This window comes from Sinohyriopsis cumingii, chromosome 15 (assembly GCF_028554795.1).
Source record: "Sinohyriopsis cumingii isolate HCF-2022 chromosome 15, ASM2855479v2, whole genome shotgun sequence".
Lineage (NCBI taxonomy): Eukaryota > Metazoa > Mollusca > Bivalvia > Unionida > Unionidae > Sinohyriopsis > Sinohyriopsis cumingii.
Genome location: NC_142975.1, coordinates 82,089,432 through 82,109,925, shown reverse-complemented (window position 1 = coordinate 82,109,925; position 20,494 = coordinate 82,089,432). Strand labels below are relative to the sequence as shown.

The window sequence follows — 20,494 nt, the reverse complement described above, 5'->3', positions numbered from 1 at the left end:
ATCTCTAATTATTAGCCACCTGAATTTCTTTAAAAGCATAGTCCATGTAAATCTACATAAACATTAGCACCAACAGTTGGTGTTTATCATCAGTTCTTTACATGAAAATTACTGGACAGGTTTAAAAAATTGGAAATTAGATAATAAACAATTGAACTGTAAATTCTTATAATTTACATAAATGGTCTCAAATTATTCTCAAAAGTCCGCTTGTCAAAGATGTTTTGGTGCCACCAACAATTCAAGGTGACATATGGAAGCAAAAGCATACATGTTAGTGGGCTCAACACTAACAGGAATAAAGCAAAGAGTGAATTCATTGAAAATATAATATTTTAAAGACGGACTCCATTTTACATTGTTTCCTTCCCGGATGGATACTTAAAATTGGCACGAAAAGTTTAAGTGGAAAATTAGATAAGAAAAATCCATAAAAATTAAGGTAACTTAGTTATGTTCTTGTTTAATTTTTTCATTTAGGATCTTTTACCGGAACATTTGTATCTCTCAGTCTGTCAAATATCCAGCTGTTTTGAAAACCCTTATCTACAAATAGTTTTATCTTGCCATACATCAACATGTTTTTACTCTTCTAACTCTATCTGCATTATAAACCTTCCTTTATTTCTCATATGTAGTGCATATATTTCCTCACGCATCACTTACCAGATATCATTTTGATAAAATGAATTACTGGCATCCAATTTCGATGTCAAAACAGACTTCCATTAAACATTTTTAACATACAATAATATTGCTGAGAGGATGAATTTGAAATACAACACATGAATATTGTTGTGACGGGGACTTTGAAGTACATTCAATGTATTGTTGGGAGGGGAACTTTGAAGTACATACAATGTATGAATATTTTTGGGAGGGGGAATTTGAAGTACATATATTACATGGATATTGCCAGGTGGAGGTTTTAGAACTCAAGCAATATATGAATAGTCTTGAGAAGGAGACTTTGAAGTACATCCAATATATAAATATTGTTGGCAGGGGACTTTGAAGTACAAACAATATATAAATTGTATTGGCAGGGGACTTTGAAGTACAAACAATATATAAATTGTGTTAGCAGGCTTTTTTGAAGTACATGTAAAGTTTGTTGGCAGAGCACTTTGAAGTACATACAATATATACATATTATTGGCAGGGTACTTTGAAGTACATACAGTATATGAACATTGTTGGCAGGGGGCTTTGAAGTACATGCATTATATAAATTGTGTTGGCAGGGAACTTTGAAGTACATGCATTATATAAATTGTGTTGGCAGGGGACTTTGAAGTACATGCAGTATGTGCATTTTGTTGGCAGGGGCTTTGAATTACAAACAAGATATACCTTTTGTTGGCAGGTGACTTTGAAGCACATGCAGTGTATACATTTTGTTGGCAGGGCACTTTGAAGTACATCCAATATATGAACATTGTTGGCAGGGGACTTTGAATTACATGCATTATATAAATGTTGTTGGCAGGGGACTTTGAATTACATGCATTATATAAATGTTGTTGGCAGGGGACTTTGAAGTACATGCATTATATAAATTTTGTTGGCAAGGGGCTTTGAAATACATGGAGTATATAAATATTGTTGGCAGGGGGCTTTGAAGTACATGCATTATATAAATTTTGTTGGCGAGGAGCTTTGAAGTACATGCAGTATATAAATATGGTTACAGGGACAGGGACTTTGAAATACATGCAGTATATAATTAGTGTTGGCAGGGGCCTTTGAAGTACATGCATTATATAAATATTGTTGGCAGGGACTTTTAAGTACATAAAATATATAAATTTTGCAAGGAAAGGGCCTTTGAAACACATGCAATATATGAATATTATTGGGAGGAGGACTTTGTAGTATATGCAATGTATCAATATTGTCGCAAATTGGGGACTTGGAAGTCCATACAATATATGATGAATATTATTGAGAGAACTTTGTTGTTCTTACAATATGTGAATATACTTGAGCGGGGAAGCAATTAGATCATGTCTATCTATATGTTATTTGTTCAATTTGATGGCCTCCTTACAGGTAACAGACCATGTTGGCCCCCACAAGAAAAACTAGACAAGCAACCAGAAGATCAACATCTGCAGAAGATCTGTCACAAGATTGGGAAGGAATATGTGCATCTGGGTGTTGAACTGGGAGTTCCTGTGTCCAGAATCGAGCAAATTCAGATGGAGCATCCACATGATGTGCAAACACAGTGCTTTAAAATCCTGAAAGAGTGGAGACAAAATCAAGCTAGGCAAGCCACTTTCAGATGTCTGGAGGATGCATTCCATTGCATCGGTATTGATCACAGTATTCTGGATAAGTGTGTGAAGTGAACTTCTCTCGTGATAAATAGCATATTGGATGTTATACTTATTGCAGACAGTTCTGAGATTATTAGTGGAACATGTCCAGTATAAATAATATACAGTAGAAGCATGTATCTTTCCTTCATCTCTAGCGGGGTGGAGAGAACCTCAAGACGAAAAGCCCCTCCACATTGTGGAATGGATGTGTTTTATCATTAAGAAGCCGCATTATTATCCATGCATCTTTGTGTAGTCATGTCACTTTGATATGTTGGAGAGATTACTCATTATCCATGCACCCTTGTTTAGTCATGCTACTTTGATATGGTGGAGAGCTTACTTATTATCCATGTGTCCTTGTTAAGTCATGTCACTATGATGTGTTGAAGAGATTACTTATTATCCTTGCATCCTTGTGTAGTGATGTCACTGTGATGTGGTGGAGAGAATAATTAGTAAAAGTATGGCCAGTTATTGCAAATCAGTATGCACTGTCTCACAAGTAGGTATGTTGCAACATAAATTGTGATCAGATCATTTCCTTTATAAATATTACATATTACCAGGTTTCTTGACCGCTCCGGTGGTTTAGTTGTTAGAGCATCCACCTCTGATGCGGGCGGTCACAGGTTCGAACCCCAGCAAAGTCATACCAAAGACTTTTAAAAAGTGCTGCTAACAGCTGCCTCACTTGGCGCTAAGCATTAAGAGGTTAGTATTAAGACTGATTGACCTGGAGTCAGGATGATGTGACTGGGTGGGACATCATGTTACATGTCTGCAGCACCATTACAGTCATATGACTGGAAAATTGTTAAAGCTATGTTAAAAGTCCAAACACACACACACACACACACACACACACACACACCAGGTTTCTATGTTGCAAGATCTGTTCTAGTCACTAAAATTTGACCCAAATGTTAGTATATAAACACTGTTTAAGCTTTTATAAAGTATACAAGTGCCTTAAACACTGACTTTTTCATTAAATATTAAAATGCAGAATAACAAATGTCTTAAGTATACAGCATATTGTGTTTTTTATGAATGTGTTAATTGTATGCTTCAGAAAAGGGAAGGTTGTGAGCGAAACGTTTTAACACCAGGAGACTCCAGTCTCTAGCGAGTGTAGTGATGAACACTAATTATGAACCCTATTGAATTTATATTTGAATTGTAGCAATTGGAACATTGTGTGACAAATATTATTCAAAAAAGGGGAAATTTTGGGCCTGTGGAAATTGGAGTCCAGGCTTGTGGAATTTCAGTCAAAGCTTGTGAATTTTTTAAGTTACCAGCCCTGGGCCTGTGTCTAAAAACATTTTTCTTTGAGCACTGCATGCCAATGCAAACTAAGTATTTTCACTTACACATAAATCTTTCTGAAATTCATGCAAATAATACAGGATTTTGGCTGGATTTCTTATGCAGTCGTTATTAAATGGAAAAACAAACTGTGATCTCTATGTATGTATGTATGTATGTATGTATGTATGTATGTATGTATGTATAAGGGTACTTAAGCACAATCTTGTCTTGAAAGTGCCAAGTAAACATTATTAAGTGACTAGAATTTGTGTATGTAAAAGACATATCACCAGTTCTGTAGCATTGTTAGTAGACTGTTTTGAAAACCAATCATGACTAGTCCTGATAAATTATGAAAAACTTAACAAATTATTGCAATATCTGTAAATTCTACATAAGATGCATAAATATAATTATACCTCTTAAATTTCATTTGTCTTTTACTGGATTTCGCTTCATACTTCTAACAAGATTTCTGTTAAAAACAGCTGACAAATATGTTATTCCTTTATCTCAATTGGTGCATGTTTAATCCAGCTAATAGGTTTGTCAGAATAGTCACATTGCGAAATGTCTATGCAAAGGTGTAACTATCATAATGACCTAAACGTCAAGTCATCTCCATCTAAATACATATGTTGCCTACCATTTCATGTGATTGCCTCAAGTAGTTTTTTTCAGTTGTGCTAACAAGATTTTCATACAAAATTATGAATTACAGAATGCCCCAAAAATGTTGAAACAAACCATGATGCTGAACAGGAGTGTATAAAAAATGCCCCCTGCTGCTGTTGATGTTTTTTTTTTTACCACAATATATTTTGAAGTGCTTCTTAAGAATCGGGCACTGCAGTTGAAATTGGTAAACAGGATAAAAAGGGTTAATGCCATTATTCAGCACATGATAAGTTGTGCATGGTGGCCAGTATATTTGGTGGAGGAAGAACCTTGGAAAATCCTGGGAATTGCCACAAACCTATTATGCTACTGGCAAGCTTTCACACATACCAATGCTGCCCAAGTATGAGACTCCAACCAACACAGACAGAGTCAAGATGCTGCCTGTAAAGGTGAGCACCTTTTACCACTTAGCCATCCAGGGCCCAATGGTTTGGTTGAACAGCCTAATCAGGTCATCTGCAAATTCATATACAAGAGGGTTGATCAAAAAGTTGAACAGAATATACCCTAGACAGAACAACCCATCATAAAAATTCACCCATCTATATTTTGGATGTGACATCTTTTTTAAGTTGATGTTATTACATGCTTAGTGACGTCATCCATTTCTGTATGATATATGTAGATGTACTAGCAGAACTGGTGGATGAGTAAGGGTTTCTAACAGATAGGAAGTATAATGTTTTATGCGAAATTAAAAAACCCTTGATGAAAAGAATCTGACTTGTGTGTTGTTTGTGGAACTAAGAAACTTCTTAAGTATGGGATTTGCTACTAGTGATATAAGAAAAGGTTATCCAAGCATATCTCTTTTAAATGGTTGATTCTGTGCAAATGTCTATGTTAAGGATGGCACACATGTTGCTGTCTGAGAGGTAGCAACCATTTTGATATTTCATATGAAGTTTTCGAGGAAATTCTTATAAAGGAATTAGAAATACACAAGGCCTGTGCCCACTGGGTGCCCAGATTGCCTGTGCCCATTGGGTGTTAAGATTGCCTGTGCCCATTGGGTGTTAAGATTGCATGTGACCACTGGATGAGATTGCCTGAGTCTATTGCGATATCTAGATTGCCTGTGCCCATTAGGTGTTAAGATTGCATGTGACCACTGGATGAGATTGCCTGTGTCCACTGCGTTGTCCAGACTGTCTGTGCCCATTGGGTGTCCAGAGTATCTGTGTCCATTAGGGGTCCAAGTTGCCTGTCTATTGAGGGCCCAGATTGCTTGAAAAATAACAAGTGGGTTTAATTGTAAAGATCTGCATGGAAGTATTATTAAGGTACTGAGTAGAAGACTTTAATTCCTGAAATAAGCTCACACAAGTGATGAAACTTTGATGCTACTGTTTACGACTTGCTGAAATCTATGTTACTTTTTATTAAATTCCTTAAGTTTTCATATATATTCACTATTTATATAATTAATAACTGTCAGTGGTAGTAGGATGGGATAGAATGGGGTGATCCTGGCTCACTGGGGGCTTAATATTCCCATTAAAGCAACATTTTATGTTGGGAGGGGGCCAAATAATAGAGACTGGGAGGGGGCAGATTACTTTTGTAATGATGTCACCAATCGCAGTGCTTTTGTATGTATTAAATGCGTATTACATGGAGGTTATATATTGTCATTTGTTAGGTTTTATTATTTCTATGGATTTGTTTTGTACATGGACATAAATTGAGTTCATATGTTGACATTTTTTAGGTTTTATTATTTCTATGGATTTGTTTTGTACATGGATATAAATGGAATTTACATACTGACATTTTTTAGGTTTTATTTTTTCTATGGATTTATTTTGTACATGGATTTTGATTAGTCATGAAAAATAAGATAGGAGCATAGTTTAATACAATTCATATACGTATTATACATTCCAAATGTTAGAAAGAAATTTCAGAACACGTACCAAGCTTTTAGGGAATTAATATTGTCGAGTTGATGAGTTATATGAAACAGTTGCATGAACTGCATTGAGTCACTATATCAAATTGCAAACTATTGTTAGAGCAATCGTCTGAAGATGATCATACACACATATTATTAAGCTCCTATGATTTTAGTGCTTTTGCCCCTTTTAGCTCTTCTGGTTTTAGACCAGTGTTCATCGTCTGATAGCACAAGGTTGTCACGACAACACTTCCTTAGTTATTTCGTGGATTGATACGAAACTTTATGAACACATTCATCCCGAGGTCTAGTTATTTCTAAATGATCATGGTGCCCCTCAGACATCCTCAGACTTCCAACATAGCCATCATGGCAGCCATGTTAAAAATTTTGTTATCACTACTGCTCTTGATCAGGTAGTCATATTGACATAGGGTATGAGACATCATTTGATATCAAGTTAGTTGTAAATACAAACGGTACCGGTCTGACATCCGTTATGGTTTGCCATATGAGGTTTTAGATTTAATACTTCTTATGATACCTTTTCTGAGCAATAAAAAATATGGTCCTGATCTGATCTCTGGTATGGCTGCCATGACATCCATCTTGAAAATGTTTTTTCATATTTTATTTCTGTTTTTTCTTGATGGATGGTCATATCAACATAAGGTTTTCACTGAAAGACCTATTATAATGCCCACTTGGTCCTGAAAATGTTGCCTATCTGACACATTATGGCTGCCATGGCAACAAGTTTAGGTCATATATCGCTACTGGTCCTTGATGAATGGTGTGTTGATATGGTATCACGGTACCATTATTTTTCTATGTATATCTCAGTGGTAATGTTTTGTGAAATAAATGTACTTTCTATCCTACCTCAGCATGCATGTTACACACTCTCGTAGAGAACAATTCTAGATTGTCAATTTGACAAGGACAAAACCAGGTACTCCACGGCATTTAAGAGAGATAAATGTGCTGGAACTAGCTATGGGTAAGAGTTATCTAGTCACAACAGACACAGTTTCAGCCATGTGTACCACATTTTTAAAAAGTCATAAAAATAAAAAAATATGAACTGGATATGAATTAACATGATCTCACATGTTACCAAGAGGCACGACATTTTTTTTAACCTAACAGAAAGTACAACTCTTACATAATGCACCAAACTCAGCTAGTGTTGTTCTTTATTTCTGAATGCAATGTTCCCTACACATTAAATTCCACCCACCTGGAATTGCACAATTGATACCTTCATACCATATGGGGGCTTCACAAGAGACTTCTTACTATGTATAACTGAAAACGGTTCCTGTCAGACATGCCATTGTACATTAAAAATGGCTACCACCATGGCCATCTTAAAAGTATTGTCACTACGTGGTCTGAATGAACAACTGCATTGACATGGAGCTTTCATTGACATATTTCTTATGATATATGGTTCATTCTAAATGAAAGTGATATTGATCTGACATTTCATATGGTCACCAGGAGATAATTGATTGCTATGCCTTGTGAACAGTAGGAAATATTGACAAGGGGTTTTCAGTAAGATAACTCTTATGATGTCTAGGTGGTTTTAAATAAAAATGTTACGTATCTTACAATTGTAAAACCACTATTCCTCTGTATGGATGGCTGTATCTGCATTGATTTTTAACTAAAATGAATTTATTATGCCTACTTGGTGCACAGTACTAAATGAAAATTGGGCTGATCCTACCTCCACCAATGATACCTTGTCTTGTAATACTATCTCTCCTCTTGGGGTATGCCTTTTGTTACATAGGTTTTCACCAAGTGATTTTTATCATATCTGGTTGGTCCTAAATGAAAATCATGCTAAAAGAATACACAATTTGGCTGCCATTTGTGGCCATCTTGAAAATCTTGTAATGGCTGTCTTCTTGTAGACAATGGATTGCGATGAATAGACTCTTTATTTTATCTAGTTGTTCCTAAATGTAAAATGCAAAACTCTTACATACAAAATGGCTTCTAAAGTGGCCATCTTGAAAACCTTATCATATACCTTATCCTGACTGGAATTTTGTAGGGATGTGGGGTCTTTTAATCATGCTTTCATAAACATCTACTTGCTTCTAAATCAAAAGGAAGCCAACCATGCCTCTCAAATCCAGACCTCCTGTAAAGAAAAAAAAAATGTAATTTTTACTGTCCTTAAAACAAATAGTTGGAGCCCCTGGCTGCTGAATCGTCCAAAGTGTTTGCCTTTACTGATTACTGTCATCTCATATCTGTCTTCTTGGGTTCGCGTCTTGGGTTCGGTCAATGTGGGTATGTAAGAAAGCATTCATGTAGCTTTCCATGGGTCAGTAGTTTTTATTAGGGTTTATCTGGGTTCTTTCTCCAACTGTTAATTACTCCCAGCTAACACACAACATTTTCACAACGTTGTTGCAAGGTTGTAATTTGGTTACATGGTGATGTAAAGTTCTAGTAATGTTGCTAAAACATTATGCATGAACCTAATTTTAATAGTCTACTGGTTTCAAAAATATAAAAATTACAAATGGCGCCTATGCACATTGATCATAACAACATGTACAACAAATAGTATCACTTTTACAAAAATAACATGTAACATTCATACAACGTTGTGCCAGTGCTGTATTTACCGTTACATTATCAGGAAGAACAATCACCTTTTCGTATTATATTTTTTTAATTTAATAAATAAATAACTGACTGAAGGTTACAACTTTTATGGGAAAATATTTTACTAGTTAGCTTTTATGATTACAGAAATAATGTGCGATCACTGACTTCAGTTTTGTACGAATATAAGAACATAAGTTTGTAGCTTTTATTGTACTGGCAGAATAACAATTATGGATGAGATGATGAAATATCTACTAATTTCAATCGTCCAGGTATGTACATTAATTAATTTATAACTCGCATATTTAATTGCAGAAAGTAACTTTGCTATTGTGGTACAGAAATTCTTTGTTGGCTGATTATTTCATCATATCTGTTGATGCATTCATGCACATGTCAACATAATGCCATGTGGAGGTGCCATTTCCAAATAAAGAAAATGTGGTCAGTCGGCCAACATACGCAATCCATACATAAAAATGACAACGATTTGGTGCATTTCAGTGATCTTTATCAGACTTGTATGAAATAAATTATGTCCATATACTGGGGGTGGGGGGGCTGGCGGTGTTGTTAAGAAAAAGGTGTGGATGGGGTTGAGTTTACGTAATAAAATGCTTCAAGTTGAGGATTATTTAATTGTGCATGATCTTATATCAATATTTATTGTTCTTGACAAACTATTTAAAAATCAAGTGTAAATTAAATAAATCAACCGAACTTAATTGACATTTATGTTGACACCGATGTTTACATGGTGATATGCATACATGTAACATTGGAAATGTACATTAAAAGGTAATTACATTTTGACAGCTACATACATGAATTGCCATACAATCTTAATATTATTTCTTTATAGTATTATTATCATGATGTTGGTTGTAAATAATTTAATACTGGCATTGAGGGAAAAGTATGTACATGAGTTTTTTGTGAGCAATAAACATAGCACACGTGAATAACATGTTATGAGCTACACAGTCTACTTGTTAAGGAATGACATGGACAATATAGGCCAGGATGAATTTAGTTGGGGGTGGGGTTGGGTGAGGGTCAAAATGTGTAATTGGGGATAAATGCAAATTTCTATAGAAGTTCATGGAATAGTCAACCAGACGTACAAACATTTGTGTGTTATTTGTGCATGCCTTATCTTTTTTCTTTGTTAAATTTCTTTTTTTATTCTGAATTGATTACCGTGTGCATAGTATTCTTCATGAAAAATAAAATGTTGAAGCTGCAGAATGACAATAATAAATAGCAATAACTTTAAATTTCTGTATACCCTGGCACAAGGATAAACATAAGCTTTATTAGTATTTTTGAAATACAACAGCCCAAAAGACAAATCAAATCCAATATTTATCAAATAAAAGCATAATTCCTGAAAATCTGATTGCATATGTTTGGCTTTCTAGCAATGCTCTTAGTACCATTTGAAACATAATTTTCCATTGGCTGAAATTATTTCCGTTATGTATTGATTTTTTGGCAAATTCTTAAGAAATGTATGGAAAATCTCTTTGCATTTCTCCTCAGTTTTGCCATATTAAGCTGTTGACTTAGTATGTGGCATAAATTTGTTGCAGACAGCAGTTGCTTCATCATGCAATGCACATCTGAGGTGATCAACAAACAAAATGTCTGCTGCTTGAAATAATAGCAGACCCAGCTCATGGGTATGCCATATGGTTTCCAGTCATTTCAATGTCGATTTTAGTATGTTGTTCAGTGATTCGGCAATATTGTTTTTCCATACGTTCTCGTTGAGATTTTTTCTTCTTGATTCATTTATATGGCAACGCGATTTCTTTTTTACAAGGCAAACGTAATATTAAAGAGAGGGTGGTCACGAAGACGACAGAGCTGTCCGTATGAACGAACCTGTCATTGCCAAAATATGTATCTATGTTCTATTCAGATTTACTGGCACACCATCTTTTTTTGCAGTTGGAATGTAATGTTTTTCTTCATGTGCTATGTACATTGTACCCGATACACGTTAGGGACAAATATGTCCATGGCTCTGGTCAGGGCAAGTTCGTCTTTACCAAATGACACGTGCTTGTGTTGTGCTGTTTCGATATTCTGATGTCGTTCTCGAGTTTGGCTGCAATATTGGATATTAATTTCATTACTTGCTTCTTTGTTAAAATTTCCAATATGAAAAAATGAGACGAAGATGAGATCGACAGAGATGAGCAAAAACAAAACAAGATGGATTTTATTTTTAAGGATGTCTATATGTGAAATAAGTGGGAGTAGAGTGGTGGGAAAGGAGTGCATACATTTCACTGTAGGGCTTGTGGTGTGTCAAGTTTTCAAGTAAGCAATTTACAAGGCACTCGATAGCTGTGTTATACATGTACTGCACTTTTATATCATCACTGTAATTTAAAATGATTAATGAGACATGGATTTATTAGTGTTGATGTTAGTTGATGTGGCTTTAACACTGCATTTCCATGTAGTACCTACACCTTGTCATCCTACCATGCCTTGATAAAAAAAAATACAAGTCACTGGTCACACTTGCAAAATCAATCTGTTGATATTCATCCATGTCATCTATTGTTAAATGAATTTAATGTTTCAGGCTAACATGTTCTTCTGTTAATGACATGGACTTTTTCCAGCCAGAATAGCCAAATTCCAGCTTTTAAAATTATTTACATCCATGATCGGGTGAATAACTGGCAATCAATATTCCTAATTGTGATCCCAGAATTTAACCATCGTTGTTGACGGGCTTATTTTAAGTAGTACAAAGCAGTTGCCTGATTTTGGGCTGTATGACTGCATCTCCATGTAGTAGTCCTGAGTCTGAATCCAAGACCAAACATTGTTACCGGTCAACTGAGAGTCCCTGTTTGGTATTGCTGACCCTAGTACTTTTTCCCCCATGTTAGAAAAATATTTTTATTTTATTTTTATAAAACAAATCCCGAAATTGAATTGTCAGTCAATATGTTAATATATATATATATATATATATATATATATATATATATATATATATATATATATATGCCAACCCTAATTTTTAAAACATAGGTGCAATATGAATGCACAGACTTTTGTTGCCTGTTTTATATACATGTAAGTAATTTTCAAAACATGGAAATGTATGTGTATATGAGCATGTAGATAATATCATTAGATTTACTTGCTAGCTGAGCAATTTTTTGTTTTTATATAAATTTGTCAGATGTTCATTTTGATTGTGTAGAATGTAATTTTATAAAACATTTCTTCTATTAGAAGGCGGTTAAAAGATGTAAATGGTTTTTCGATTTGCCATGTGAAGAGCCGAATTAATTCAATGATTATTAGTTTGATTGCCAAAATAACCGTTACAGCATAAAAACTTGTATAGAAATAGTTTTTTTGTTATTATATCAGTTCAGCACAATAATTGAAAGTTCTAGAAGTTGGATTACAAAAAGATCATGCTGTTCTTTGTTCTCTTAGCGAAAGGAAGTAGTGTGTCAGTGGTACCAAGCAGGGGTGTCTTTTGGGGGTGGGGGGGGGGTGAGGGGGCAAATGCCAGCCTGAATGTGCATGTGCTGTATCCTATATATGAAAATTAACAAGTCTGTCAAATTTTGCCCCCCCCCCGAAAAAAATTTAATTGACGTCTCATCTAATACTATCTCTCTAATCTGTTAGTCATACTGAGCCAGCGCATTGATATTTGCATGAATCAAGTCTCCCCATGAAGTCCCCTTTCTGAGAAATTACGTCCCTGGTGGCCAGGGGCAGTAAATGTTTATGTACGTTTAGCTTATAAGTAAAGGTTTGTTGCTGAATTTGAGTTTGCCTTTATGTCAAATTTCCTCTAATACTTTGGAGTTTAGAGTCCACCTTTTAAATCTCTCTCTAGATCACTAAAACACCTTGAATACATCATATTTTAATTAATATCCCCCACCCTTTCCAGAAAAAGCCAGAACATAGTATCGTGGGTATATCTGTTAATTAATTAAGTTATTTAATTAATGAATTAATCCCTTCCTTCCTTCCTTCCTTCCTTCCTTCCTTCATTCATACATCTGTCAGTCAGTCACCTTTTGCTTGAAATGTCTAATTCAAAAGTGTTTGAGATGGGAGGATGAAATTTGTGTTGTCTAGTTCATATCTAGAATAACTACCATGTCCTACATCGTAATTACAGTGCTCTACAATGGGAGTTCCATTGCTCAACTAGATGCATATTTTGGGAGAAGTCATAATTAAGTTACTTATTTAATTAAGGGCCAAAAACAAAGTAATTTGAACTAACAGGGAAACTTGAGTTGGCTCAGCAAACAGTTTTGTATATACACGTACATGCTTGTACTGTATGTGTGTGTGTGTGTGTGTGTGTGTGCACGTGCGTGCATACATATATGTACGTACTTGCGTGTGTGCATGCGTGCATTCATGCATGTATGTATGTATGTATGTATGTAATGATGACAAAATGTTAGTTCAATGGAAAGTTCCCACAAAGTTAAGTAGGTTAAGGGTGACATGGACTATAAGAATGACATGTATGGCATATTGAGCATATTGCATGCTAATATGTAGACATGTGGATACTATAAAAAATGGGGTAGTCTTTGAGGTTGACGAGGTTGGCGATCCCGAAATAGAAACTTTCCTAAAGAATCCCTTGAGTGTCGAGAGACAAGGGGTAGATCAAGTAATGTTAGTGCGGAGTTGTCCAAAAATCAGCATCAGCAGATCAGTTCGATCTTGGAAAAAATACTCAGATGTATTCACCAGCAGGCCAGATTGTACAACATTGGCCTACCCAGGGGCTCCAGTTCCGCTCTCAGTGCTACGCCCACACCACTCACTTCCACAGTAGTACACAAACTCACATCCTTGTTGCCAAATTGTGGTTTAATTGCTGATCCGCCATCTTCCATCCTGTTGTGACTGCACGCTGGGCACCATTGTGAGCCAGTTGTACAGAAGAAATGGGCATAACACCCTCGGGTCGTGGGGTTTATTTATGAGATAGATACAAGAGAAAAGAAAAAAGAGGAAAAAATCTAGGGAAAAGAACCAAAAACAGACACGAAGTCCCTAAATATCCAGATACCACAACTTGAATACGTCAGAGCTAATTAGGATTAAAGGTTACCCAGAACCCTTTAATGCAACAGAGGCTGTGGATGAAGAGTTCAATAACATACTAGGTATGGGGGTGATCTAACCCTCTAACTCCCAATATTTGTCTCCCAGTCAGAGAAAAGGACAGTACAAACAACTTTTGTATTGACTTCTGTCAGTGAAATAAAGTCAGTGTTCAATGCCGAACCAATGCCAGATGTGAGGGTCTGTTTGATTTGTCAAAGGGATATTGGCATGTCCCATCGTTGAGGATTCCCTTACATTGAAGGCATTTGCAACCCAGAAAGGGGCTATACTAATTTAAGGTAATGCCACTCGGATTGGTACGTGCCATTGCCTCATGTTGTCGCTTGATGTGCAAGTTAGTAAAATATTCAGTAAGCGTTGACAACTACGTAGACTTCATTTTTGCCTTCATGGATACTAGTAGCGAACAGGTGTCCGTTTAAACGGAACATTTCGTTAGAATCCGCAAGGAGATTCTCACAATGTGACTTGCAAAAAGCAGAATTGGCTGTACTGATGTAGAGTGTGTGGGTTATATCATCATTGGATCATGGCAGTAAAAACCTCACTCCAAGCAAGCAGAAGCAATTAGAAACTCTTTACACCAATCAACAAGACTCAGGATCATTTGTTTCTTGGCTTGGTAGGTTTATGGGAAATTTTGCTGCCATTGCAGTCCATTGTCTGATCTGACAAAGAAGGAGCAACTGTATAAAGTGTTGTGAGGATCATCACTAGAAAGAACTAAAGGAAAAGCCGACCAGTGCACCGATATTAAAGCTACCTGATGTTAGCCAAATGTTTATTCTAAGAACTGGTGTTTCCGATATTGGGCTAGGAGTGGTTTTGCTGGAGAAGCAAGATATGTTAAAGATGCCTGTTGCTTATGTGAGCAGGATATTGCTGCTCTGGAAGCAACAATACTCGTAACAGAGAACGAGTATATTGCTGTAGTGTTGCGGATTGGGAAACTCAATGTATATGTTTTGGGAGAGATTTATTCTCGAGACGGATCACCGGCCACTTTTGTATTTGAACAAAACTAAGGTTGGTAATGCTCGGTTGATGCATTGAGCCCTGACACTATAGCCTTATCGTATTCAGTGTGACACAATCAAAAGGGTTAACAACATAGGCGCATACTAATCAAGAGAGCGTGATTGGCAACTCCGATATTTGTATACCCTGTCTATAGTGCAAGTCACATGGGTCATGTAGGCATTGAACACCGACTATTTCAGTAATGGGTGTCATTTTTAGAATTTGATTCTACATACCTTTAAGTGGCAAGTGTTCACTTTGTATAACATCCATATTCCTCTGGAAAGTTATTGTTTAGATGCCCGGATAGGTGCAGACAGCAAAATCAATGTTAAAGTACGTATACAATTTTGGACCAAGTGAACCTAAATGTGAGATCCAGTACAATCCGGATTGAATGTCGCGCGCTGTGATGTCACAATGAAAGCTACGCATAGAGATAAACAAATTCATTCTGACCTTGATTGCGACGATTCCACTCCACGCGCTCTTATTTTGACCCAAGTTTAGTACATGGCCACCATTGTAAAAGTCCATATAGCGATATATAATTTTCGTCTTGAAGTTTCTTGGTGACAGTTAAGGTGCAGAGCATTCAATAATTAGGACTGAATGGACTTTGTTTAAAGAAAATTAGTGTTAAATTTTAAAATAAAAATTTATATTTAATTTAAAATGAGTAAATGAGCATAAATGACCCATGTGAATTGTACTATAGGTATGGCGAATCAAGAAAGGTAAAGACAATTTTTGAATTCATGTTCCGTGATTGATCAAAAATGATTCCATTTTCTTTTTTTTTTTCTTTTTTTTTTTTGGTCGGGGGGAGGGAAATAATTGTCTCTGAATAAGGAAAGAAAATAACAGAATATAATTTACAATGACCACATCGGGAATGGTTTCATTGCAGGATATATTTTTATTAACCCTTTTCATATCCCATTATGCACAATATCCAAACGGAATGTTAAAGCAAACAAGAACAATGTTCAAGAGGTTTAACATGTCTGCATGCTAGACTTCATTCAGGGTTGAACACCTTTAGGTTATAGATGAAAGTCATTGTTCAGGTACGAAATCAACGGGTTTGGCTTTGTGATGTATCATCAGAGATTGTAGGAAGATTGTAGGAAGTTATTTAGTATTTCTTGACTGAAAATAAAAGCAAATATATGCAGAAACGTGATTTCCGTGGTGTAAATATGAACTGTGTTATAAATCACTAAGCACTGATATGTGTGTGTGTGTGTGCTTGAGTACGTGTGTGTTTGAGTGTGTGTTTCGTGTTTGTGTGTTTCCTACTGCCAATCACTAGAAGGCATTTCTTCGCATATTCTAAGACTAACAGCACGACTGAAAAACAAACAACACTTGCACAATATTTTAGTTAATATCAATATCTGGGCCTGTCATTTTTATGAATGAAATGGAATGCACAACTTATCAGTTACGGAAATAAATGTTTAGAATAAATTAATGTGTAGAGTAAATAAATGTTTAGAAAAATTAAATGTTTATAATAAATAAATGTTTAGAATAAATAAATTTTTATAGTAAATAAATGTTTAGAATAATTAAATGTTTAGCAGCATATTTGTATAGGCTTCCGATTATACTTACTAGAAGGATAATAACCTCCAATACCACCCCCAATGAAGTCATCTCCACCTAAACCGAGTCCACCGCCAAAACCAAATCCTGCGCCAAAGCCACCGCTATATCCGCCATATGGAAAATGGCCAAATCCGGTTGTGACAGAGCTGGAGCCAGAGTCAGCTACTCCAATTCGACCATGTGGTGTCCAGATCGGTCTACCTGTTCCAGAACTGCTGACCCAAATGTGCTGTCCGCTGACACGAGAACCGACGGCATTTGCTTCTACATTTCCTCTTTCGATGATAGCTGCAGATGTCCCTGAGCCTACTACATCTGGACTAGCTCTAATTCCATGCCCACCCCAAGGGCCATGTCCTCCAAAACCAAAGCCATCTCCACCCCATGGTCCATATCCTCCCAAACTATATCCTCCAGAAAGACCATAAAGACCACCAAATGCCTTTGCCAAAGCGATGCAGCATAAGAAGATGATTGCCTTCATCTTGGGATCTGAAAAGATCAAATAGAACCTCAGTGAGCAGCCTGAAAACAGTAAAATCTAACAAAAACTAACATTTGTTTCTTCAGAAAAATTCGTACACTATAAAGATGATCTGTAGGCTCTTAAATAAGTGGCACTTTTAACCCATACTTTGCAAGGACCGGAATTGTTTAATAAGGTCTTGTACCGTATTACTGTCAAGTATGTGTCTATGTCAAAGAACTAGATAATAATATAAGCTTGTTCATCTCATCCGAATAACAAATGTCCGTGATAAATGCATCTACAGTATTAAGGAATTAGACAAAGGAATCTAGATACATTAGGTTAGCAATTACAAAATTATAGGAAATAAGACCGATCTATTTGGTTTATTTTTTGTGTTATGAAAATCGTCACTAAATCTTATAATAAAGTGATTGTTATGCATTAAATATATCTTTTAACCTCAAAAAAGAGTCAAACATCGAGAAGATGATCCACACAGTCTCTACAGAGACCGAGTCTGTTGAAATAAACTATGCCTCACAATCGACAGGTGTTCCGCTTGTAAACGTTATAATCTGTTTTTAGGGTGCCCATAAGCGACTCTCTGTATTCAAAGAGCATTGTATTCGTGCATGTTTTTGATAATGTGTAAATAGCAGATATAAATAAATCCCATTTTTTCAATCTAATCAAAGTAGAACTAAAAATAAGTGATGCTCTGTATTTCCACTAAATGGGCATTGCTTCTTTCGCATTTTGAAACTGGTTTTATGTAATGAACGCAATGCTACAGATTGTTTCAAGCCCGCCTGAGGTTCCGTATTATGACATTGTCAGGCATTTGAAGTTTGAGGTATTCTCACTTTGGCCATGAAGGGTGAAACTTACAATAAGACCATTAATTGGGAGGTCATGAAAACGCAATTAAGTGTTGGTAAATCAATATATTTGCAAGGTATACTTTTCTTCACAATTATATATGCTCAGCAAATGCAGCACGTGACGCGAATGATACTGTATGCCACAGTTTATTTGAGATGACTGGCAATATATTAATCACTGTGTTGCCAAATTTAGGTTGATGATTGGTAGCCATCTATATATATATGAACAGGATTTCACTCGCCGATTGGTACATGTAAATTTGCTTTTTGGAGATCGTCTATGAATGCTCTGGCCTCTTAAAGTCCATGCCAGAGGCAAAGAACTACCCTTCATCAGAGAAAAGATCAGAAAATAAATTTTTTTTTAAATGAATCAATATTATACGAAATGTGAAACTTTCAATTTAGTTTAAAGTTTTCTTTTCTTTTCTTTATTTTATAGGTATTTGTTCGTTTGATCGTTCCTTCAATATAAGAATAATGAACATTTCAAACTAAATGTATATGAAACCTTTAAGATATTCAAGAAATTTAAAAAAATTGGATAATTTTCTAAAATTCAAGAAACATAAAAATATTCGAGATAACTAAACAAAAAAATAGATAAAGTGTAAAATTAAATATTTTGATAAGACAATGTACAAATATGAGATTTTCTGGAAACTATCTAAATGATAGCCCCTTATGATCTCCAACAGCAATCAATAAACTAGAGATGTGGTGATAGGAAAAACAATACTTGCATCAGAAAACTGAAACAAATCGATCATTAAGGCTTTAGTGGGAACTATTTGGAGTGAACACTTGTTAGATGCTATTCATAAATAAATGAAAGTCATAAAGAAATACATGCAGAATATATACTATAGAAAATATCGGAAATTTGAAATTTCCATTCTGTAGAATGTCAAAAACCTTGTATAAAGATTAAAAGACAAAGAGTGAAAACTAAACAAGGTACAACTCGATTCTTCGTGGATGAGACTTACATCAACTTTGGTATAGATGGACTTGTGATTAACATTATCTTAGACAATATAACAAATTGAAGCCAATTTTTTGTAAACTCTGCTGGAAAACTGCAATTTACTTTCTTGTTCGTACGTTGGAGTGGTATGAATGAATGTACCACTGGACTTCGTTATCTACGCCATTATATACTAAGACTTACGAATTAACTTACATATAAATTACATTATAAATATTCATTTATTCATAAATCGATTAATCATATCTGACGACCATACACCAAATGTTAAGTTAAACCACATGCGCAAAAACACATCCCCCGAAAAAAATCAGACACACAAGCAAAATCTTTGTAACCACAATAAATTCCAACATGAATTGCCGTCTATAAGTGATTGATTCTAAGATTTGACTTCGTTCAAGAAGTACATATATGGTTGAAGTTAACATTACTGAGAATTAAAATAGATGAACATCCAATTTAGCCTAATTTGTAAAATATATTCAATAGCTACTTCAAATGCTGGTATAAGGCTAATTTTACTTATCCATATTTGAAAACTATTTAAGCTCGTTTCGCTTTCAACACGTTATTCTTGACATAGCAAGAGTTTATTCAATAATATAATAATTGCTCATATTTTAGTTTTTGCAAATTCTGGCTACTTCTTCGAATTAATCATACATTTTTCATTTAGACCCCACGTCACACACATGCACACACACACACTTTACCACATCCGCAAAAAACATAAAAGCATACATAAACACATTCATGCATGTATCCTTACATACATACATGCGTGCATTCATATATATATATATATATATATATATATATATATATATATATATATATATATATATACACATACATACATACATAGCCATCTTCCATTTTATTTTCTTTTTCTTCTATGACGAACCGATGCTCTTAAATTAAGCGACATAAAAGAGGAAAAAACCAACAAGTTTTGTAAAATTCAGAAAATGATTTAATTTCCTAGAATGCAAACTGAAAATTTAAAAAGAACTCACAGTATTATGAAATACATCCAAACAGTTTTTTCACAAGTCCAAATCTATGAAGTTCTAAGTTAATTCCGGTGGTATACCAATTAAATTACAATACTTAATGTATTGTTGTGCCTGAAGTATAAAACGGGGTAATGTGCCAAGGGTCTGGAATGTGATGAAATACTAACAGTCTTTTGATGTATCACAATATTAATGTCAAAAATGTTCTTGTCTGAATTCAATATGATTCTCATATTAATGTTCCAGTCCAAGAATAGTATTGATGAGCACCTGGTACTAATTTAAAGAAATAATTCCTCCCAAATGAAAATCTGAATACAGCAATTAGAGCGATTTTATTCAAGATATTACGGCAAGATTAAATTATTTACCAAGTTAACAACCTTATATAAAAAAGCTAAGGCTCGTAAATAGAACCAGGATGAGGGTAAAAAGTTCATTTTTATAACATTCTAAGTCGTCAACAAGATAGGATCTATTACAAAAATTATAATAA

At 35.1% G+C, this 20,494-nt stretch overlaps 2 protein-coding genes across 2 annotated transcripts in view; one reads left to right on the top strand and one right to left on the bottom strand.

Moving 5' to 3' along the window:
• The window catches only part of LOC149782188 (uncharacterized), a 64,596-nt gene extending 51,934 nt beyond the window's left edge, over positions 1–12,662 (top strand). The window contains exon 15 of the mRNA XM_089933600.1: positions 2,053–12,662. Within this exon, the coding sequence (XP_089789726.1) occupies positions 2,053–2,354 (302 nt within the window). The 3' untranslated portion in view covers positions 2,355–12,662. The remainder of the gene's footprint in view (positions 1–2,052) is intronic.
• A 2,729-nt stretch (positions 12,663–15,391) lies between these two features.
• On the bottom strand, positions 15,392–17,119 carry LOC149782187 (uncharacterized). The gene is made up of 2 exons (XM_089935077.1): positions 16,642–17,119; positions 15,392–16,173 (listed from the first exon to the last, which is right to left on the bottom strand). Exons 1-2 carry the CDS (start codon positions 17,117–17,119, stop codon positions 16,160–16,162), a joined length of 492 nt encoding a protein of 163 aa, XP_089791203.1. The 3' UTR covers positions 15,392–16,159.
• Positions 17,120–20,494: the final 3,375 nt, after the last annotated feature.

What these genes read in the sequence shown, in the direction of transcription:
- LOC149782187 (XM_089935077.1), bottom strand. Translation starts at nt 17,119, where the DNA reads ATGAAGGCAATCATCTTCTTATGCTGCATCGCTTTGGCAAAGGCATTT.